At 38.1% G+C, this 24936-nt stretch overlaps 1 protein-coding gene across 3 annotated transcripts; it reads right to left on the bottom strand.

Annotated features, from left to right (window-relative positions):
* Positions 1–5603: 5603 nt before the first annotated feature.
* On the bottom strand, positions 5604–24591 carry PLRG1 (pleiotropic regulator 1). Of its 3 annotated transcripts, XM_049814837.1 has the most exons (15): positions 24503–24591; positions 22509–22615; positions 22146–22288; positions 21035–21088; positions 19385–19478; positions 18880–18970; positions 18584–18685; positions 16233–16325; positions 15735–15884; positions 15515–15616; positions 14898–15000; positions 14204–14312; positions 12557–12696; positions 9555–9748; positions 5604–8538 (listed from the first exon to the last, which is right to left on the bottom strand). In XM_049814837.1, exons 1-15 carry the CDS (start codon positions 24509–24511, stop codon positions 8479–8481), a joined length of 1551 nt encoding a protein of 516 aa, XP_049670794.1. In that variant the 5' UTR covers positions 24512–24591; the 3' UTR covers positions 5604–8478. The 3 variants fall into 3 exon arrangements, with proteins under 3 accessions (XP_049670794.1, XP_049670795.1, XP_049670796.1); XM_049814838.1 differs by lacking the exon at positions 16233–16325; XM_049814839.1 differs by lacking the exons at positions 22509–22615; positions 24503–24591 and adding an exon at positions 22384–22499.
* Positions 24592–24936: the final 345 nt, after the last annotated feature.

Below are 24936 nucleotides of genomic sequence, written 5' to 3'. Positions count from 1 at the left end.
TGAGGTTTCCTGTTCTTGGCAAAGCATATTCTCCATACGGGAACATTTCTAAATTCCACCACATATTACTTCGGCCCTGTCTACACCAGAGAAATGCACCACGTTAAAAAAATGTGTGAACTGACACGTCTTAAAACTAGGACAGTGTGAAACACAGTATCGCCCTGAGGTATGAATGACAACAGCTGTGTTGTTTTAAAATGTGCTGGCTCCTGGTGGTTAATTTTAAGGTGTGTCCCATAGATAATCACCAGTTTTGTTTTTCACATCCAACATGCCTCTCTCCATACAGATATCAGTTATCAGAGTTGTTTCAAATGAACTGCCTCAGTACAAACAGGGTGTAAGGCATACATTTACAGAACAGCACGCGGACGTTTATGCTCTGGCCATTCTTTTTCTAAACACACACACCCCCCCCCCCACCCCTTCTGTTTTCTCTTTGAACAGGCATTCAGGCTTCTTTTTTTTTTTTTTTTTTTTTTTTTTTTTTTTTAAGATGTGGATTCAGATGCAATATTCTGAGGAGCAGAAAGTTCTCCCATTTCCTAATTGTGACCATTATTGACAATGGCTTCTTGTCTGTTACTTTATAGTAAGAAACACCATGTTATTGGGAGCCTTACAAGCCCTGGGAGATTCCCAAGTCCACAATTTTAAGACAATTCAGAAGTTATGTCCATAGTTCAAAGACCTCTATTACCTGCAGTACCAGATCTTTTTACTACACTGTTCATAGCAACTGTTTACGGGGTTTAAGAAACAAAGAATAGTAAAGAGCACTTTGTGAAACACTGAAAAGCTAGACACTTTCCTATCACAACAACGACAGCCTTTCACTAGCAGAGATTTTGGCATTCTTCCACATCTTCACCACTCAGCTTCACCAATACAAAGCATTTGCCAGGACAGTCTGAAATGGATCAGTCTGAACTTACACTAGAGTAAGATGAAGCTAATAAACTGAGCATGAATGCTGTGCAGAACAGGTGGTTAAAAAGAAAAAGCCCACAGACATCAACTTACCTGAACATCTTTCTGACTTTGGTTTAGGTTTCCTTGGTGCATCTCAGTCAGTCTTCTGCCAAGAATGTGAAAATTGTTGTCAGATTTTGTTATTAAAACTAGTGTGGGGCATTGGTAGCAACCACCGGAGCATTTTAACAACATCCTTCTAGTATGCTGTATCACTAGAAGGATCGCTTAAGAAAAATCAAGTGGGGCAAGAAGAACTGGGAGGCTGGAGGGAGAAGAGTCATTTATCAACATCAGGTTGCGTATCAGAAGAGAAAATAAGATTTTATGCAGTCAGTATTTTTCCCCATCTCCAAGAACAACTTCCCACCACATAGTTCAGTCACCATGTGTGATGCAGCAAGGCAGAGCCACATGGGGATGTGGAAGAGCAATCTACAGCACTGCATGCTGCGCCTGGACAACATGAAGCTCTCCAGAACAGCTGAGAATCTCACAGGCTCCATGGGGATGCTGTTGATGGAAGGTGGCCAGGACAAGTTTGGGGGAAAAGAAGAAAAGAAAGGAGTTACCAGGTCATAATTAATCAGGCTGGAGATACAGGCTAGAAATAGCTTCCAATTTCTTAGCAGTGTTTTCCCCATTAAAGGTTACAATTGCCTAAAAAAAATATCAAGGAGAAATTGAAACCTGTGAGAGAGAACACAACACTAAAAAATGCACTACCATAGACCACAGGGCTATGTTACTGGAATGCGTGAGGACCTTTTCTTCAGGGTGTGAAAGCTTGAAACACACTGTGCCATTTTAAGCAGTCATCCTATTTTAATTGCTGGAGAGAAACTGCATTGTTGACTTGGCAACCGCCTGTACCAACACCAGTAAAACTGGAGAAACACCAGGAACCATTTTCTTTCCCCTTACATAATTAAAGGACATTTACAACCTCACCTACAATTTAAAAAACAAAAAAACCAAAACCCAACAAAACCAGGTTTGCTCAGGAAGAGAAATACACTGCATTTCATTACATTCATTGTAATTAGCAGCAAGCATATTTATCTATTATTTCATTTAGATACTATGATGAGTTTGAGTAACTAGTTACTTTTGAATTTCTTGTTAAACATTGATTTAGAGCAACATGGAATAATAAGACTCCTTCACTGGGACTTTCAGTTCCACAATAGAACAAAGTAATTAACAGAATTGATTTATTCTGGTAGGTCTGCATTGCCAAGGTTTCTTTGAAAGCAGCCATGTTCATTACCATGTTGCATGGGAAGAAAAAAAAATTAATGAGAAGGAAAGAACTAATATACTTACAGGACATGAAATTTGACTCATCTGGCAGCCAAAGCCATGTTCAAAGTTTTGTATGGATTTTTTCTATTCATACTATATATTGCTGCTTTATTGAGAGCAGATCTCTAGTTGTCAATGCAGGAAGCTTGCTTGTCAAGGGGATTTACTTGGAAATAGTGAAGTCATGTTAAGATTCGTGGTGTCTTTTCCTAGTGAAAAAAAAATGCTGTTGGATGCAGCACAAAAGTATTTCTGATTGCACAAGCTACACCCTTATTTATCACATGATAGTCTCCCAACAGCAATGCATCCTGTCAGCATAATACTCTGTGGCTATAAACTCATGTCTCATTCTACAGCTCACCATTTGCCTGTCAGAAAGAAGCAAACTCAGTGTTGTAAGGTAAGCCTTACATTCAATCAGCTGTAAAATCAGCCTCACCATCTTTTTAAGCTATTCACAACGCAAACTTTGGCTTCACGCTTGACTCTTAAGCCTTGCTTAGAATTGTACTTGCAAGTGCTTCCTCCATAACGATCCCACTGCAGCAGCAAAACCCTCCAGACTCCTCACTCTGCATTGCTCTGCAATTCTTCATGTGCCAAAGAATTTTCTTAAGTGTCTTGCGCTATACATCAGAGCATGAGGGTACCAGAACATGCAGATAAATACAATGCCAGCACTTCTCAGAAATGCATTTACAGGTTGCTCGCAAAAGAGTTTGCATCAGGATGCCCACGTTTTCATTTTCACCATTGACTGCACCCACATTAGCACACTATTTTCTCCCATTCCTTTCTTTATACCCATGCAGCATCCATCTAATCCATAAATACCTCATCTCCTCCAGCCTGCCAGGAAAACGTAGCCTGTTTTCAAATATTTCCTTTCAGATGTCATAGCTCTGGTGTCTTCTAGTCTTAGTTTTTCTACTGTCCTTTTCACCTCTCCCCGAGAGATTTCAGTTAATTATAGTTCTTTCTTATCTGGTCTCTTGGAAGTCTCTCCTCTAGGTGTAGCCCTTGGTATTCATAAAGCATACTGATGCTGCATTGACTTTCCCTTGCTGTGGAAGGCTGAACCCTTTGGCCCTCTTCTCAGCAGTGGATGGGCGGGGGGGGGGGGGGGGGGGGAGAAAGAAAAAAGAGTAAAGGTGAAGTGTCTTGCAAGGACACATGCCCTCCCTAAAAATAAAGCAGAAAGGTTGCAAAAAATGTTGGCAGAAACAAGTGTTTCACACATTATCTGCACTTCTCAAACACAAGTGTAAGGTGTGGGGTTTTTGAAGAAAGAAAAAAAAATCCAGCACAATTCAGTTTTTCCAAGTCTGTGCAAACTTAAGATTTCTTATTTTCAGTTGTAGTTTTCTTGTCAGTGATTTCGATCTTCCTTACCTGGAGACAAGCATTTAGCTCAGTTACTGTTTGTACTGTTGAAGTCTAATTTGCAGGCAAGTGCCCTGATTAATCCATGCTTTAGATACACATTTGGGGCTTATGTACTCATCATATTCAAAACAAAAACCCTAAAACACATTTGGGGCTTATGTACTCATTATATTCAAAACAAAAACCCTAAAGAAAGGTTAACAAAAGCCTGGTGATAACATGCACCTGAAGGAAGTTAACATGTTACTAACTTAAAGGTTCACAACTAAACATGACAAAGCCAACACTACACAGTTTCAATACAAGCAGCAATAGGAAAACAGTAACACCTAAGGCTTGATCGTGCCAATCCCTCAAGTCAAAAATCTTTAAAAAGGTTTTCAAGAGAACATTTTGAAAAAAACCAAGTCCACATCTAGAAACTCCATAGTTCCCATCTAAAAAGCAAACCCCGTAGAGTTTTTCGTGCTGCTTTACAGCAATTGGTAGAATACATACTAATTAAAGAGAAAATTCTCTTGGTTAGAGTTGGTCATTTTGCTGGAAAACCCCTCAAGTAATTTCCAACATCAAAATTTGTGAATGCTTAGGCTGGTATTTTTCAAGTTTCTGACACATCCTAGATGAAATTACAATACTGAATGCCTCCTTATGAACTTTTTTCTTTTTAAGATAAGGAAGCATAGGGAAAAATGCATGTGAAAAAGTGTTCACAGAAACAATTACATTTTGCTAGCCCTGAGACGCAGATTCTCCCTGTGCATCAAAATTCTTGGAAGGATATCTTTAGACAGGGATGGCCATTCATTTCTCATCCAAATTTTTTTCCCAGTATTCAGCCAACTTCTGTCCTACTAAGCACAGAACTAAATTTGTAAGGCTTCAAGATGTAAAAGCCAGAAAACTGATTCTTAGCTGCTGCCATTAAAGAAGCATCGGATGGAGCTTCCCAAAGTGACAAGCTCTACCTAAATGACCACCAGTGAAATCTGTAGTTCCCTGCCTGCCAAGTTTTCAAACTACAGACAAAAACAAAGTCAAAAAGCTTCTCTCTCTTCATGCAGCCCTCAAGCTCATTTCAGCTGAAGGCTTGTTTGCTTTCAAAGGAACGTAGTGATTCACCAACTGCATATTCTGCTTATGGAACAGCTTCCATAGAAAGTCATAGTTATGCTAGTTTCAAGTCCTGCTAATCTAGCGTTAAATTTTATAGAACAAAATTGCAGGTTGACCTTTTTCAGCTGATCGGGCTTACTGGCATTCATTAATTTCCAAATCCTCACCATGTTCTTAGGAGAACTAATGAAAATTTAGAAGCCTTATCTAAAAAAGAATGATGCATCTCGTGCACAGGAAAATGCACCTTGTGTAGATACTTACATACATGATGTGCCAGACTGACAGTTTTTCCAACTCACTTGACAAAAAAACCCAACCAAACAAAAAACCCCCAACACACCCCACTGAGTGAAATCTTGACTTCAGAAATCAATGATAAAACTCCCATTGATTAATTGTGACCAGATTTTCAGTTATGGGCCATGGACAGAAATATCCCTTTAATTTGCTCCTAGTAAGACATAAAAAAATTAGTGTAAGCTTTTTTCCACCCACACAGCTTCCATCCAGAACCTTTCCTAGACCTCACATTTAACTCAAGAGGTTTCAATGTTTTTTTTAAACACATTAGAGAAAATTCATGAACAACTCCGCATTTGGTTTGCTAATCCCTTCACGCATATAGGAAGCTCTTTATAATATACTATAATATAATATATCAGTACTTTCTCTCTCCCCAATACAGCAGATCTGCAAAAATAGTTGTTACTGTACTATGGGAAACTGTGAATTTTAATACTAAATTACTTCAACTTTCAATGTATTTACTTTTTTGTTCTTACTACAAAACCCAAAATGGAAAAAAAGACATGAAATCATGTTGTATTGAAGGTTTTATTGATCTCTAAATTGCTGTCACTCAAATCAGGCATAGCACTTTAATTCTTACCTAAAAGGACTAAAAAGCAACTGGCTATTAAAGATTTACTTCTGTAAGCCTTTAAGTTGCCAAAGACAAACTGTTCTGCACAACTTTCATGCTGCCAGCAAATGACAGCATTCTAGCTGCATAGCTTACATGGGATGCTTTAGTATACAGCAAAGAGTGATCTTAAAATTTATCACTTTTACCAGTTACACCTTTTTGAATTATATTACAAACAAAAAACATTTTCTTACTTCTCTGCAATTATGTACAGTATAAAACAAAACAAGGTTTGTGGTAGAAATGTGTGTGATTTGATCACATACAGAAGACAACATCAAATTTTATGAAATAAACGACAATAAGTATTTTCTGAGATTAGACTCCCGTTCAAGATTACTTTAACTGACACTGCAGTGTGACACTTTCCAGAAGCATGGAAAATACATTCAGTGGACCAGATCCTCCTCTTTTGCTTCACCTTATGACTTACATGGACAAATCTAATGTCACTGTATATCCTACACAATCAGGTATGTGTATCACTATCTAGGCTTATTTTGCACTAGAGGAGCACTTAACTGAAATCTGATAACCTTGATGTGTCATAAATAATACTTACAGAAGTATATGTCATGATATTCATATTACTGTCACGTAAAAGAAAAAACTGCTGGGAAGAAAATGAACATGCAAATCAAATGTTAAAGAATACAATAAAAAAAAAAAAAAAATCACACTTAGAACTAGGACAGTGTATTGTAAAGCCAAAAAGGAGAAGCACTATTCCAAATATTGGTGCACAGCCTTTAATTTGCAAATAAAATCTTTACCCAGGGCACAAAGAATGCTCTGGCAACCGCTGCCCCATGCTAGCAGATGCCTGCAGAAGTCCAGGGAAGAAACACAGGTTCTGCAGGAGACTTTCTGATCTCTCCTCAAAGCAATAAACAGTGGAATAAATGCAGTTTTTAAAGGAAAGTGCCAGTACAGAGATGTGCTAGAAATGTGAGCCAAACCCTCTAATTTCCCCTTCCTAATTCCAAATTACCAAAAGACATAGACACTTAACAAAAAATTAAAAACACCCCCCCTCCAAAGTCATAACAATCTCACCCCCTTTCAAGTTATTCCTCTCCACTCTGGTTTCCTACAGAGGATTTGACTGTGAACAAGAAAATTCTGTGTAACACCAATAATTCATTGATTTCTGGAATGAAGCATTAGCAGCAGTATAAAATACACATAAGCCACAACCTGTATTTTCCCCCCGTTATGTTAACAGCTGTAATAAAGATCTAGAAAAATTCAAATTGTCATCCAAATAAAAGATATTTAATCCAATTTGTAAATACCAAATACTTCCCTCTCTTTTTTGTGAAGATGCTTCAGACAATAGCTGTCAACCCAAATTCAGTTATTTATGCAGCATGGACTCCCTTAAAATGACCTTGTCAAACATTCAAATTACAAATACAAGACCTCCTGTGCATCATAAAAGACAAGACAAAATTTCTCATAATATAAACAACACTTAGTTTTAGTAGCTTTTTGTAAGTTACATTGCAAGTAACTCCTTTCTCTAACATAAATCCCAGATTTGAAAGAAGTCAGACTGGCAGAGAACAGAAATAATTATTGTGAACTGCTTGCTATCAATGCTGTGACCACAGAACAATTCTCAGCATCTACCCAGCATGAAACTTGCCACTGCAGCTATTAACATGAGTAGCAAAGTTGCCAACTACTGAATGGCTTGATAACTTAAGTGTCCCCCACCCCCCGTGGAAGGGAAAGTACTTTAGAGCAGCACAGACATCACAGATAAGCTGTAGCAAGGAGGCTTACATGCTTACTGCTTGTTATGTGGCTGTTTGTAAACACAATGAGATTTGTCCCTTCATGAGTACGAATTATCTTTCAGTAAATATTTTTTTATTTAAATCCCTTCATAAGATCATAGGGAGACAGCAACATGTAAAATTAAGGCTGGAATCACTTAAGAGCTTTTCCTCTTAGAGCTCAGTTTTAAAAGTTCGCTGTACTCTAATGTCATATACGATTTGGGTAAATGGGAAAAACAGGTGATTTACAAAGAAAGTCAACTGGTCTTAACCTTGTAGTGACTGAACAATATGACTTGACAGTGGTCCTTCCTATAGAAAGTCTATTCTGAAATGTAACAAGTGAAGATAAGTAGTTGCATATGAAAACTTGCCTAGGCAAAGAAACACTTTGAAGATCCATTTCATTCAATAACACAGCACTGTCAATGCTCAATGGCTGTCTTTATAAAACAAACTACATCATTATTATATTGTCCCACTTCTTTCTTGATTACTCTATTACTCTATACTTGAGTATATATACTGTTCCATTACAGTACATACTTAGCACATGTACAGTAAACAATACTGGTCTAAAATCTAAAAGTGTCACTCAAGGAATTCCCAGTAGGTGGCTTCTATGCACAAATTTGCAATTAATTTTTGGAGTCAAGCAAGGGTCTTTCAGAAAACCTGGCTCATCAAAATATTTTTAGACCTACACTCAATAGATTCATATAAAAAAAGCAATGACCTGCACATCCACCCTTTTCATGAACTATATGAGCTCCACAAAGAGAAAGTTAACAGCTGCAACTGGTTTGCTGGGATCACACCGAAAAAAAGACAAAAGGACAGAGAAATAAAATTTATTATAAAACATGTTGAAATAGCAATGACTGAGCTGACTTCCTGCTCTGCTGTTCTAGGCAGAACAAAATGTGACTGAATGCTCTCAGGAAAGCCAAAACAAAATCACAGCATAAGTATGTTGCCGCATTAAAAACGCTTTCTCTTGATAATTTCTGGTTTCCAGCTGACAGGATGAGTTTCTTCAGTCTAAAGAGAAAAAAGAAAAAACTTGTAAGGATTATTTTTAACTTGAAATTCACCTTTAATTAGGGTTTATTTTAAAATATTACTCACACAGTATATGTACTTTATTTCATATGTCCCATTATAAATATCCAATCTACTACGTAATTAATTTACCCAGATGAAATTTTATATCATCCCACTGTCTGAAGTACATGACAAGACTTGTTTGGGGGTTTTTTTGTTTGGTGTTTTGTTTTTTTGGTTTTGCAACAAGGACAGAAGTCAGGCTGCCAATGGCATTTCAGAAACAACATTGTAGTGATCAAAGCACAGGAACAGAAATTCCAGTGACAGTCCTTCCAGCAATATCTAAATCTGTATTGGCAGATGCCACAGAGTCTACAGTTTGCCCAATTGCAAAATGGATTAAAACATTCCTTATTCCTTTATATTTAAGAGTTGTTCCAAGTATAATTCAATGCAAAATTTCCAAGGCTTAATAAAGGTCCTTATATTCTTTATATTGAATGCATACTCCAATAAACTATACAATAACGTATTGTCTTCTCCATTAGTAAATGGATTCAGATTTAAGAATAACAGTTTGAAAATAAGCTATTTACTCTGAATTCTAAAAATTGTAACGGCAAATAACAAATCTAGATCATATACAGAAGTACAATAAATCTTTAAAATGTAATCTTTTTGCTAATTCCCATGGTTTAATCAATACAACCACACATAATCCCCTACTGGCTTCAAAACACAATGTACATTATTAAGATTTCTCCAAAGTGTATCACAAAGGACTTTTGCAGAAGAGTTGATGGACCTGACACTTATTTGTACTATAGCATATAATAAGAAATTAGGAGTGCGGAAACTAGCTGCTGTCCTTGTAACATTATTACACACTGCTTTCAAACGTTAATAAAATGGATTACACGAGTCTGTGCACATCCCTTACTGATATGTGTAACATTTGTTTGAAATCTGTTGATTTCATGAAAATACATCAAGACAACACTTGGACATACCGCAGTATCATCTTCTTTGTATACTTTTATGGTTTTATCAGCTTCAGCAGTTAGCAATCTGCTTTCTGACTGGTCAAAAACACAAGCAAATATTCCCGATTCACTGTCCAAAGAGCCTGGCTGTACAGCTGCATGTACTCTCTGGAAATTGTATCCAGTTCTCCAGTCCCAAAGATGCATAGTACCATTATCAGCTAAAACAGACAAACATATTTAGTATTTTAACCAGTTAATTTCTATCGGTTTTCTAAAAACAGTATCATGAACAACTAGTTAATACATTAGGAATACATCAGGAATACATCAGCTATAACATTAATATAGAATGGCTCAGTACACCCTACAAGGTTTCCCATTTTCTACTGCTTTCCTTCTTAGTTAAGAAAGGCTGATCTTGTTTAAGAAGGCTGATGGAAACTTCCTCAGAATTTCATCCAGTTTTGCATCAGAGGGATGATACACTACATCACAAGGCAATTGCGGCAAGTTGCTGTGGAAGCAAAGTACAGGCATTCTGAATATCAAACTCCCTGTTCAGTACCTCCACTAAAATTGAACAAAGGGGTATCATCCTGTCAAACAGATGACAGACATTAAACAAAGCTGTAATGGGATATAGGCTCAATGTTTGCAGAAGTTCTATTTCAAATACAGGTAAAACCACTGCCAGTATTACTACTAGTGCTACAGGGTATTCACAGCAATCTAAACGCTGTATTCAGAAGGATGCTCTCAAAGCAATTTTTAGTTACAAAAACCCAACCCCTTCCCAAAGCATTATCTAGCCACAACACATCTACTAGAAGTTTCTCCACAGCTGCCAACTAGACAAGAAATCCACATGTTTCGAGAAGGGTGCTTCTACAGTAAAATAATCTAAGGTAACCTCAACTATTTTAATTCAGCATCGACTTCTTTGAAGTTGCTGTAGATACCATGACGATGTAAAGGAGGGGGGAGTCAATATTCAAGTTTTAATTTTTAAAAAACTCACAAATAGTGTTACTAAAACTATAGGGGTTTTTTTAATGTGGAAAAGGAACAAATTTTTCTAAAGCCTTAACTACTACTAACACAAAAGTATCCTACAAAGCTATTCTAGAAGAGTCTTCAAAATAATACAGAACGAGTTACAAGACTGGTCCAGTTATTTTGTAATGTTCTTGCTCTCACTATGAATGCACCAGTTGTCAGATAGAGCTTTATCCAAATTTTAAAATCAAGGGCCACTGTTATCCATACTGGAAAACATAATCAAGGTAAGCTGACAATATAATTGGCTATCTTCCAACTCCTGCTTAGCACATTTCCATTTTATTCCACATCCTCAGCCTACATAACATACTGTATCAAATGGGACCAAGAGCACATGGGACCAAATGGGACTAAACACATTTCAGTATTTCAAAGTGCAACTTAATTGTTACTTTTTTTTGTTATGGACTGGTTACAAATACAGAAATGTTCTTCATAATATCTGCTTCTGCAAACTCATGGAACCCATCTTAAACTGTTTTATCACATGTGATACTATGAATTCAGTCCCATCCTTCTTTACAACTACCCAAAAGATTAGACAAGCAAAACTAAGAGGTAAAAAACTCAGGCTCTGCAAAGTTATATGGAACAATACATTCTAGCCTCTTAATTCACTTTCCTCTGACTGCTAGAGTTCTCTCAGGACAATCTCACAATTAAGCAACTGGTGAGATTTGGGTTTAACCTCCTCCTTTAACTCTGGTTTCCCATGCAATCTTGGACTCTAGAGCTCAGCTCTCAAGCTATAAAATTAGGACTCCCTTTTTTCCACACTACTTACTCATCTCCTGTTTATAACAGCATATACTTCAAAAACACACTTACAATCTCCCTCCTATGTAGACACAGTGCCTTAACAAAAAGATCTGAATTCAGCTGGGATTTCTAGAAGCTGCTTTCAAAAAAACTTGTCACTAAAAAAGGCCTACATATGTACTTTGTATTGTACAAACATAGAACTCAGAAATATCATAGATTATGTAGTAACACATACTCCCACCAAAATACTTCTTAACTGATATATAGATAAATGCAACCTGCAATATGAGATAGTAACTGTTCTTACATAAAATTATTCACAATCAGATGCAGTAAGCATTCAGTACAACTCAGATACATGAACACAAACTAGTAGTCCCCAGAATCTGGGGGCTCACAGACCACTAACAATACTTTAATGTATCAGATGATTATTAAATTCATGAAGCTTTTAAGTGAAAAAATTAAATCGATGTGTCACAACAGACACAAAATCCTCCCTGAATATATGTAGGCACACTGAAGCCAAGTGGCTAGTTTCTTAATTCCAGAACACTTGAGCGTACAGTATTGCTGAGTAAACGTGGTTTTGATTCATAGGACCAAATAAAATTAGGAAATTAGCTATCAGTCTTTTAAGCGATACAAAGATAACATCAGAAAATGCATGCAAGAAACTTCCGAGACAACAGAACCAACGCATTTGAGCTGCATAAAAAACAGGACAGAGATCACATTTAAAGGGTACAGCAACCTTTAGCAAGATGTTTCTATATCCTCTATCCATTCTCACTGCATCAACATGTTACTAACAGAGAGCAGCCAACAAAGAGCCAGAAGTCTCCAAGGCAGCTTCCAATTTCCTCACCACTCCCAAGGGGACACTAACAATTCAGACTCAGATCATAGCAGATGGACTCAGGAGCCTTGCAGTAGTAGTCAACTGAAAAGAGGAAACCTCTTCCCTGCAGCACATTAGAAGTCCTTTCAAACACATTTTTGTGCATGCAGCTCAGTAACATCCAAGAAGATATAAGCAGCCCTACAAGCAATCCCATTTCACTATGAAATGAAGTTGTATGCTGTAGCAGGCTTACAGGCCCAGATAAAGGAGAGCTCGGCAGGCATCTTCGTTTAAGGACTTCCAGCCATGTATGCATAGGGGAGCGGAAAAGGGAAATATGAACATATATTTCTCATTTTACCTCCTGAGACCAGAACACCATCGGAATTTACAGCCAGCGTGTTGATAATAGCATTGTGACCAGAGAGGTTTTGAATGAAATTTCCATCTGGGAATTTCCACTGCTTAATATTATCTGGAGAACCAGATGCAAATGTGTAACTGAAAGAAAATAAGGACAGTATATTAAAGTTCAAAACAGCTGTAGGGATAGCATACATCCTACACTGCAACTAGCATTTAACAGTAGTGTCAAAGTTACTTATACTAAAACTGCTTTTCTGACATTTTTACTTTGCATAAAGTGAAGCAACTCTATGAAGCCATGAACTACCCTTTTCCTTCCTGCTCCACAGATTACCTAAACTTTATAAATCCTACACCATATAGGAAGTTAATATGCAAACAAACATTAAAAATGCACATTTAGATATTATCAGTTGTTATTCTGGCAAATTTTCACATTTAAGGGCATCATCAGCACAGGTATCAGGAAAAGAAACAAAGCACAAAACCAGTATTGGCTAGTCCTCTAAAACTACACAACCAAGGATAAAGCACTGCAAAAAAGTGAACTATGAAAGATAATTTGTTTTATTAAGTTACCGTAAAAATCAATTCCCTCATTTTAACATGTGGAAGCAGTTAACAAGGTTATTTGGGTAGCACATACAAAAGCCTGTAAGAATATTTTCAGTTGCCATAACATCTAAGCGATTTGCTGTCTACTTAATAGATTCTTCAATAACAAAATAGATTAGGAAAAAAATACTGGAATATTAAACACTACAGAAATACTGAAACAAAAAATACTAGGCTGACAGTTGCTACTGCTTGATAAAAACACTTCAAGTATTTTTCAGAGGTATGATTGATGAATCTGAAGCCAGATTTTTTTTTTTTTGGCAGAATATAAAAAAATAGGGTTTTTTTCTGCTATAGCTAACAGGGATAGCATGAGGTTTTTATAATTTTTCAGACACACAGATTGTATCTGAATTGATTCATAAAGATTCTAAGCTTCTGCACTGACAGAATTTCATCTTAAGATACAGAATGTGCAGAAGTACTGCAGTTCTATGTGAATTCCTTTTCTCCATTGTTTTAATGGGGATTTATCTGACCAAGCAACTGTTGATACATCAAAATATAGTATCTAAGTTCAGAGTACTTCCAACAACACCTGCTTCAAAGATTAAATACTCACAAGAAGTTTCTTTTTGAGGTCAGATTGAAGTGTCTTGTGCAGTGAAACACATATTCAAAACAATCTTTTTGTATTAACCACTGCCTCCTTTAGCATTGTTCAGATGTGCCACTTTATAACATTACTTCACTTTCTGCTAAAAATCATTCAGTTACATATTTATTATTAGCCTTACAAGCCCAGCGTCTCTGGTTTCTCAAGGACTGCATCACAGGCACATACATAAGAAATTCTGCGGGATAAGACATTCTCAGGATTGCTAACGTACACCAGTGCCAATACTTGGGGAGCACAATCAGTGTAGTAAAGGTATTTGAGAAGTGATATGTACATTTTTACAGCATTCTAAGCTCCTTAGTTTTTCATATTATTTTGCCCTACCATTTAAAATTATCACTCACATTGGCTGTCACCACACAAAGTTGTGAATTGTGAAAGTGTAAAAGAATGAGGAAAACGTACTGTCTCGGATGTAGCACTACTGCTCTTACAGATTTCTTGTGATTTGTTAAAGTAACACGAGTTTTTCCTGCCACCAAATCCCAGAGCCGTATGGTAGTATCATGACTGCCTGCAATGAAAAGAAAATAAAAAATGATAGAATCAGTATGATGGTTTCTACTATCATTACCATTTTGACATGGCTGCCAAAACTTTTGTATCTGAGACAAAAATATTGTTAACGTTTGTTACAAAAATGTGACACTAATGCCACCTCATACAAGAAAGATGCTGGATTGTAATAGCCCTATGCAGTTTGAAATTCAAGGAGACCTAAGTAGTTACACAACAAGGCTAGATTTTGACATAACGGGAAAGAAGATAAACTTCATATTTAGCCATGGTACTGGACACTTCTTAACTGAATTGGGGAGAACTGTGGAATATCACAGAAAATGCAAGCCTCAGTATATATTACAACAAAAAATGTAAACACCAGAAACAAAGGAAGTGCAGAAAAACTTTCAAACATTGCTTAAACATACCATTAACAGTATGAAATAACCACTGCATGGCCCATGTTCAAGAGAAAACTAATAAGGGAAATTGAATAAATTAACAAAGATAACATTATGGACCTCACATAATTACTGAACAAATACATTCATGATTATGTTTTACAATCATATTACTTGTGAAACCATGCCCACTATACCTGTAATAATTTGTGGTTCTGCAGCTTGGCATTTCACTGTCGCTACCGCATTTGTGTGCCCCGATAGTGTGTGCACGCTGGCTTTCGTCCTCACATCCCAAATCTATGAATTCACAGTAAGTCAGTCACAGAGGTCAATAACAGGTGCATATTAAACATATTTTAGGCACTGTCACTGATTACATGAATTTCTTGCCACAGTTCTACAGATTAAACAATGGTATTTAGGTTTTTTTCATCCAACAATTAATCACACAACTGCATCAGCTGGCAAATTTCAAGGGGAGCAGGGAGCTTGCCACTGAATTTCCAGACATACAGATAAGTTAAAGTCACCATAAAACCATACCATCTTCTAAATATAACAAAGTGATCCTATATACTATGTAGTCTACCTACTAAGTTAAGAAATAAAACATTCTCCTGAAGTGACACTGCATTTTTGCATATTCGGGCTTCAGTTTTTATCAACGATGGAAGACAAAATTAACATAAACCATCTTACTATTTTCATCTTGATTCATGGTAACTTTTGGTAAGTATTCACTTTTACAAATAGAAGATGTTGAAACACATTGACATATCAAGATGTTAAAACATAACAATACTATACTTACTCGTGCTGTTGAATCTCTGCTACATGTTACCAGTACATCTATTGTTGGATGCAAGTCTAAACCATAGACAGCACTTAGATGACCATGGTAATGTCTGATAACCTAGATGAATAAAAAAACCACACACACAATAACTGAATATTTGAAAGAATATTCTAAATGCTTTGATTTTTATATTTGCCACCACCAATTAATTCCAATTGAAGACACTACAGCTTACCTTATTGTATTCAAGATCCCAGCATTTCACTTGTTTGTCTTCTCCACAAGAAAATAGGTATGGACTTCTTGCACTTACTATCACCCCTCGTACAGTACTGATGTGTCCCGTCAAAGACAATTTCAATTTGCCACTAGCAAGGTCCCAAATCTGCATCAAAAAAAAAAAAAAAAAAAGGTATTTTGAGGTAGAGAGGTAAAAGCTACATAGTGATAGTCCGGGTAAACAGCCCAGATGTAACTGATACTGTTGCATTTTAAGTTAAAAATTACAATAACAAACATTTGCTCTCCAGCTACTACCATGTAATAAATGAAATCTCAAGGAGTAATACTCCACAAATCCTTTATGACTAGGTAATAAAAATGTTCTACAGTTCATTACTCTGCAAGCAGTAAGCAAGAAATTGCTTCCAAGGGCTGAAGACATTTTTAAGTAACAAGAGAACAAAAAAACCACCCCCCACAAACTTTGTCAGTGATTTCTTGAACTTGTTACCTTTATGGTTCTGTCAGCAGAGCCAGTAACAAACCACTGATTTCCTGGTTCTACTGCAATACATCTCACCCAGCCCAGGTGACCACTGATAACCTTTAGAAAAAAAACCAAAATTTTTTCTAAATCAGAAATAATACACATACATCTGTCAATATAATTTAAATTCTCCAACACTGGAATTTGTTAATGTTCACCAAGAAACACACAGTACCCCAAAAGTCAAATGCGGAGTTAGAACTGAAGAGAGCTTCATTTCTACTGTAGTTAAATGAAGAGACTACTAGAAATGTACATGTCATACACCAGACTTGGGAACTTGCAATACAGAAATACCCTGCTCCTATAAGCAACTTTTTCAAATCCTTTGAGACTCCATAATACTGTGGCTCAACACCTGAGACTTTGCAGAGAAAGACTTTATTTAAGCCCAAGTTCCTCACGCTGCTATATATTGCTTATACAAAAATAAAGAATAATTATATAAAATCTTAACTGTTAAATCACATTGCCCATATAATAAGCTCTTAAAGCACACCACCACCTCCTTTTCCCCAAATAAGGGGTAATATGAGTGTCAGAAACTTTCTGGTAACAAAATACTGGGGACAGATCTCACAAGAAAAGCTCCACCAATACATGGCTTGCTTACAGCCGCCTTTCTGTTTCTCTAATTTCTCTGAAGTCAAGACAGCTAAAATCAAAACCCATATTTGGTTTCACTGGATGGCATATTTCATGTACCGTCATAAGCTCATTTCAAAAGATCTAAAACATAGCAAAAGTTCTTAGGCAGAAATACTTTGGAAAGCTAAAGTGGATTCTTCTCACCAGATGAGACCGCAGCTGCATACATTTGAGATAGCTGTCTAGATTTCTTTGTAGTCTAGGAATAGAAACAGGCATTTCCATGGAAGAAATCTAAGCAATAATTCATCTGACCTATTTTAAGTCCCCATCTTTCACAAACGGCTTTAAATCAAACTTAAGAAGACCAGTTAAAGTGTAGATCTTAAGTAACAGATAAGATGAAACCCACGTTTGGTTTCATAGGAGCTATGCTTGAGTTCCTTGAACAAGCTTTTGTCCTGTTGAGTAAGGATTTTGATAGCAAATCTCCATTAAAACTGTTTACACATAAAGTTAGTACAGTGACTTGAATTGTATTTACAGTCTCTCTCTAAAAAGAAAGTGCTCCTAACAAGTAGGCAATTTTCATTTGTTTACCTTCAATCCCTGATGGGTTTATTTTGGTGCCATTTTTTTCAAATGGCATTTGCCTTAATTTTTATAGAGAGCACATTCCAATACTCTCTATTTAGAAAACCTATATAATCCTTTGCCTCAAGTGTTTTTCAAAAAATTACTTTGAGATTAGCCTTAAGATTTATGACTAATATATCTCCTTCCGAAGATTTAAATGCTTATAAATGGTGCTATATTTAGATGAACAGCGCTAAAACAATACAATTCTGACACTAGAGCATGAGATTTTTAAATATCAGGAAAGCCTAACATTCCTAAAATAATATTCATCCTTTCTCAGACAAAATATGAAATTGCTTAAATTTCATAGTAAGAATCAGTTCTTCTAGAAAAAAAGTACATGTTCAAACAGATACACCTGAAAAGTTAAAAAGATCTGAACCAATACATATGCTTAGAGATTTCTCCTTCAACTCAGCTACCCTGCCATACTCATCACCAAAACGTTTAAAGAAGCTATGAGATTTTGGGGGACTGGCCATTATTACTCCCTAAGAAAATCAAAAGGTAAATTAGATTAATTAAAAAACAAGACTAGAAGTCAAGCCTTGACTGGCTAGTCAAGTTAATCTAAACTGCAGAGATAACTTGTGATTGAAATATTCAGCTTTTTTCCCCCCATTTTCATAGCAAGTAAAAGAAGTCTGGTTGACTCAGACATTAACTGCCTTTAAGTGCTTTTGGAGACAATTTCATTACGTTAACACTGCTAGAGTATTTCTTTAACATTAGTTTCAAATTTTGCACTTTGTCTTTGAGTTCCTCTACCAAAGAATCTGACTACAAGAGAAAAAACAAACTCTGTAACGAATTTATCATAATACAGCTACACATATGTAAACAAAATGGTAAAATTAATAATATTCACAAAATAATTTACTAAATAGAATGAAAAATGTTTGTAATCTAACCTCTTTGTTATCTAAGGAGATAACATAAGGAGTTGCATATACAACTTAGTTGTGATCACTTTTCATTTGATTTCATTTTTATGAATGAGAAGAAAAATTATGCTTTGAGGTCTTTATAGAACATAAAACATTCATTTACTTTTATATGCATGTTCATGTCACACATCTGTAACTTACTCTGTACAGTTTCCAAGGTGGATGCCACTGAGGTTTGGGCATGGTTGGAGCCTTCTTTGCCATTAATGCAGAATTTTTGTTTCCACCAGCTTCCACCATGGCCTGTAAGTTAAAAGGAAGGTTACTCTTATGCTTTATAACTTACCTCTCCTTAAAAACTAAAGCCTTCTCCCTCTGATGTCTCAACACTGATTAAATTTAGTCAGTCAGGAGATCTCCACACAACACACAAATGAATCCAGAAGCAATCTGGTGAACACCAAGTACTTTCTACATTAGATGTGCAACAAACTCACCACAGACATCCCAGGAGGCTGCGAACGCTCAGATATTCCAGCATGCCTGTAAATATCACCCACGCCAGCAGCTGTCCGATTTGCATCCAACCTAGGTTGAATGAAAATGGTTGATGAATTGGAATCAACTTTCTTTTACTAAGTGATAAGGTATCACAGGGCTGCATCCAGTCAAGTGTTGTACACCTCCACAACCTCTCTGGGCAACCTGTTCCAGTGCCTGACCACCTTAAGGTAAGAGACACCCACAAAGCCTCACTTTTTTCTCTTCTATCTAAACAGAATTTCCCCTGTTCCAACTTCTGCTCATTGCCTCTTGAGACATCCAAGAAAAAAGAAACAGCGTACAGAAAAATGATGCCTGGCCACACTAAAAGTAGTTTCTTTAAACGTTTTATAAATTAGAACATTCAAAATACTCAAAGTAGCTCTCATCCTGACTTCTGTGTTTTGCCTTGAAATTCCCATAGATAACAAAAGTGTTAATGAAGTAACACAGCAGTACCTGGACTGAGAAGCAGGAAGTGCTACGGCTAAGGACTGCGCTGCAGATTCACTAGGCATCCTCTGGACCTTAGTATCTGCTGTCAGAGCCACACCTTGAAAGAAAAAAACCCCACCACAACACAGTAAAAGCAAAGACAACTCTATTAAAAAGAAAATCCGGAAAAGTATATTATACAAACATATATATACACACACACACGTACGGCTGCAAACAAGGGCTTGTCACACCCCATAATATTAAATCCCATCATTCAATGACATTATTTTTCACATGCAAGTCAAATCTACTGAAATTTTTATTTTGGCCCAAATCCTTTCTATCTTGATTCTACTACATACGTAGGTACAAAATTTCTACAGTAAAAACCAGGATGATTCTGTCATTTGAAACAAAAAAAAGTCTAACTAGGAGCAGCATCCATCTTGTTATCTAGCTTCAACTACTACGGAAATCTCTACACAGTGGCTGGCATCATGCAGTGGTGCCAGAACTACAAAAGGCTTAGTCGTGCTGAAGTGAGAATTTCAGACTACAACTTATGATTCATAACCCCATTCTAAGAACAGATTGCCTTTTTTTTTTTTGAAATTTAAGAACTCTTTGCAAAGTGTAGTTTTGGTGCACACTGGTGAATTTATCCCATTTCTCTATGTCTTTTCCTAACCAAAGTTCTGGCAGTTGACAACAAAAACAATATTTGGGCGAGATGCCCAAGTTAAAACAAGAAACAACAGAGAAAGAAACCTCATTTTTAACCCCAACATATCCGATTCTATAAAAAGAACACTGAACTTGAAGAAACCTCTATGAGCAATTCCTGACGCTGCAGTTACAGGGAACTATGCACATTTCTTTAATGGCTGAGGGTCTATTGAACACTCACGTTTCTTAACTTACAAATCAAGCCACAACAGATTTTCCACCATACTTGTAATAAACTTAAGCACTAACAGTAAAAGATCAACAGCTAAAACTAAACCGCCACAAGGACAGAGCAGGATTGATCAATAACAGTGATAATTAGCAATAGCCAATGTAACAACACAGAAACATAACCTTTCCAAGCACAGACAAAACCAAATGACACTAAAATTAGACCCTAATGTCTCCTTCTCAGAGCAAGGCAGTGATGCCTACACCTTTCTGCTCTGATGATGACAAGCAGGACACACTCCCTCTTGTCATTCAACCTCCTTCTAGCCAGACACCCCCCTCCTTGTTCACAACAAAATTCTAAGAGCAGCTCTGCCTTAACAGTGGAGGCACCAGGGGTCTGTGGGTCTCAGCAAGCTCTCCAAGAGAAAGGGGACCACAATATCAGAGAGGTGATTCCTAGAACATCTTTATGATGAAGTTACCATGGGAGGTGACATCTCATAGAAATAAATGACCATCTCACAGCAAGCTCACATCCACAGAGGCTTAGTGAAAAGCCACTGCATCTGTACCTAAATCCTCCTACCTCCTATCCCAGAACATTTATCAGCCACAAAACTCTATGCATCAATACTATGGAAGACTTGAATGGCATTTCCCACTACTTTTAGGTATGGATTCACAGCAAGAAGTCTGCTCCTGCTAGGATGGAGGATGCCTTGTTCTTACAGGACACCAAAAACTGCAGGCAAACGCTCACAGATTACTTACCAGGCCCAGGTGGGTATGGATGTGTACCAGTTATCAAATACTCAAGTTCTTGTCCTAAAGAACAATAAAACATCGTATTAATAACTACATTTCGTACTGCACTGCACATGATGCACTCAAACAGGAATACAGTAAAACAGAGCAGGTCATACATAGAAGAAACCAGCAACCACTTCTAACGTACTACACTTAGACGTTCCTTATTCTCATTAATTTCATTTATTCTGGTTATCTCAGTTTTCTAACACTCAATAGTAAAAAAACATTTTTGATATGGTGAGGCTACCTGTTATCAAGAGGGACTCTCAAGAGAAAAATCCTCATACTGTCAAAGATGCCTTTTGAAGTAGGTATCATGGAAAAGGATTCAAGTACACAAATAGCATGGGTGTCTGAAATGTAACCTAGTCAAGACAACTGATTGTCTGTGGTATCAGAAAAGAAAGAGGTTCTTCTCTTCTTAAAAGATTTTTCATTATATATCAATGTCTTTCACTTTCAGAATACTTCCAAATAAAGTACCTTGGGGAAAAAAAAATCTCAACTAAAATAAGGTGGTATTTGGCACTCTGTAGAAGATAAGTTTTCATGTGGTATCTACCTAATACATACAGGTTTTATATATAACAAAACATAGACTGAAAAAACCTGCAGATTTAAAATAAAGAGTTATCTGGTTTAATAGTTGCACAGCTAAAGGAAGTCTGAAAAAAAATATCTATGAAACAAAATAAAAACCGCCAAAACAACAAAAAAGCATGTCCTTGACCATCATGAACTTGTAAAAAGGAGAAATACATTACTCATCTTTCTCTAACACATAAGTACAGCACAAACTAATGTTACTGTAAAAATTACTCCTTTTACTAATGAATTACTGTAGAGATTTCACAGCACCCTATTACTCCTTTGTTAAAACAAACCTCCTCCTTGTTCTGAATTGCTTGCCTCCTGTGGACCCTAGCAAGAAAAATACCAATCAAAAAACCCCACGTGTCTTGATTTCCATATTTATCTCTGATGGATTAACATTGGACTGCATTCTTCAGATTTTACAACAGCTTGACTGTTACAAAAGAAAGGACAAATATACCACTAAGAGCAAACTAACCTTGATTTCCAGAATACTGTTTGTGTCCATAAGGATCCCCGGTGTTTGGGCCTCCTTTCTCTCTCAAGTTTTCTTTAAGAGTAGGCATGTGTAACACTGAGCCATACTCCGTACGCAGCTTAACTGCCATCTTTACTTTGTGACTGTTGGAAGAGTGAAATATAATCCTGATTAAAACCCGATTTTTGAACTGTTATTAAGTTTTGAAAAATTTTAGAGAAGGTTTTATACAACTTACTTTACAATTCTAATATTCTTCTTCCGTCAAGACTACACTGTTGACTCTGTAGAAACATCTGAACTTCTGACTTGGATGAAATAATCACTAATTGAGTTTAAAACTTCACTGAGTGCAGTACTTACCTTTCTTCATCTAACGGGATAGGCTTGGCATTATCAGCTACAAACATATCATGGGTTCTCTTCAAGGATCTGAACACAAGTGTGTGCACAGAATGCTTTTGGACTTCCTAAAATAAATAAAAGAACATTAAAGTACATTCGGACATAATTAAATAAAAAATTGAAAACTGAAACATAAATTGACCCAAGTAGCAAATTCAGTAGCAAACTTCAGTACTGTTAGATGATGTAGCACTATTTAGTTCAGAGAAAACGCCACTCCTGAGTTTATCTGTTAATTGCTTTAACTCAGTGTTTACTCAAAATAACACTCCCTTTCTTGGAAACTGCCAAGACATTGAAAAGCAAGACAAAAACCATGATCAAACTTTTTGCACCAGCATCTACATGACAAAAGCATGAGTGTGCAAGCTTTTTCCCCTCATCCCTTCCAGTTCTGTTTTTATATGTAGGCAATAAAGTAACCAATTCTGAAAACACTCCTGTAAATTTTATTTCACTGCCACCATAAAAAGAACAAGGGCAATCATCAGTTTCCGTGCACAGTGCCACTTTACCTAAGCACAGCACAGTTTACCGAGAGAAAACCTGGGATCAAACCTAACAAAACTTGTTTTCCTTTTATAATTTTTGTTTGTTGCTATTAGCAAAACATTCTTAAAATCCCATTCAGGAACTAACAAGCAAAATTTAAAAGCTATTAACTTATACAGACTATTTGCTTACCAACAGTACGATTAATTTTTTCATTAATATTTTATTCCCAATGGACAAAAAAAATCGTTGGAAATCTGAGCCTCCTTGCTTAGGTACAAAGCCAAAGCTCTCTGCATGACTGTACATTCTGTATGTCACACAAACAATGGCAACAAACTGGAAGCGACATTACTAACTTTTGGCACTGGATATCATCGACTGCCCAGCCTTCAAGATTCATTACACAGGTGCCTTCCCTATTAAGCTCTCTGTAGGTTCTGTTTTCCTGCCCTGGAAGTTGTTTGTCCACTCACTGTCCAGCCACTGCAGTGGCTTTTACCCTCCTAACTCGGTAGCACCTACACAAAGGTTTTGGCTCTTGCTCAGCGAGTTGCTGCAAGCTCCATGTATTAAGTGAAAAAACCCTGCAACATTTGGAATTGGGTTAGGAATTTCATACATCTGAAGAAAGAGATAAGCATTACAGCAGCTAATTACTATTCAACAACAGCAGCTGTTGAAATCACCACATGAGTGATAGGTAACACAACGCCTCCCCAATAGGAAAGAAGCATCTACAAATATTTTTTTGACAGACGCTCTTCTGTAACAAGCAGCTAATAGTGTTGCATGGGGCAGCAGCCTTTGCACCTTCTTATATACTCCTGATACTCGCTTTTGGAAACACACGATAGTCACCCCACACTAACTACTCCACGGCCTATAAAACCAGCAACCTTCTCCCCAGCTTTACCTCCAAGCTCTCACAGAAAATCTACCGCTTTCTTGACTAGCTGACAGAGACAGTAAGCCACCGGAGGTTGAGCGTCACTTCCCCAGACCCTAGCACCAATTCCACATCCGGTCTAAATCTGGCAAAGCAAAACTGCTGCCTGCTGCTTACTCCTGCCCAGGCCCACAGGGCCCAAGGACCCGCACCACGGCCCCCGCGAGGCAGAGGCCACAGCCCTCAGACCGGCGAGAAACACCCCTCTCGCTTCCTGCGCGCAACTCGCTCTTCCCCGGGGCGGACCGGCAGGGGCTCGGAAGCCGGAGGGACCGCCATGGCCTATCCCCACAGCGGCCCTTCCGTACCAAGGGGAAAGGGGGCGGGGGGCGCGGTGCGGTGCTCGGTGGTCCGCGCACGGTCTCCCCCCCGCCGCCGCCCGGCCGCGGCTTCCTCACGGGCCCAATCCACCCCGCTGCCCCGGCACCGCTCCCTAGTCTCGCTCGGGACGCCTCAACGGCGAGGCAGGGAGGACGCGAGGGGCCCTGCGGCGGAGCCGACCGCCCCTTACCTCCACCATGGCGCCGGCGAACTCCCACCGCCCCAGCACTCCGCTACCCGCTATGGAGGCGCTTCCGGCGCCTAGCCCCGCGCCGCACCGGAAGTGACGCGACACGAGCGCGCGCAGAGACGGGGGCGCGCGCGGGGCGGATTATAAAGGAAGGGGCGGGGGGAGCGGGGCTTACCATCACACTCGCGGCGCGCTGGGGATCGCGGGTTCGAGCCCCGCGGGCGCTGGCGGGGAGTGTCGTCCGACGGGGGCGGCGCCCACGCGGGGCACTTACGGGTGTGTCCCGTCCCGTCCCCCCCCCAGCCTCAAAGCACCGTCCCCCGCGGCGAGAGGGCTGCAGTGACGGGAAGCGACCAGAAGAGCGCAACATTCCGCTTTCTGAAGGGCAGCTGGTGGTGTCCTCGGCCGGCCCCAGAGTGCTGAGGGAGCGAGTA

Source organism: Accipiter gentilis, chromosome 12 (genome assembly GCF_929443795.1).
Source record: "Accipiter gentilis chromosome 12, bAccGen1.1, whole genome shotgun sequence".
Taxonomy (NCBI): Eukaryota; Metazoa; Chordata; class Aves; order Accipitriformes; family Accipitridae; genus Astur; species Astur gentilis.
This window is presented reverse-complemented; position numbering and strand designations above follow the sequence as displayed.

Coding starts and splice junctions, on each gene's coding strand:
- PLRG1 (XM_049814837.1), bottom strand. Junction 18,971..19,384: donor CTTCCTGCTTCTCAGTCCAG/GTACTGCTGTGT, acceptor CATTCAACCTAG/GTTGGATGCAAATCGGACAG. Junction 18,686..18,879: donor AGCCTCCTGGGATGTCTGTG/GTGAGTTTGTTG, acceptor TTTAACTTACAG/GCCATGGTGGAAGCTGGTGG.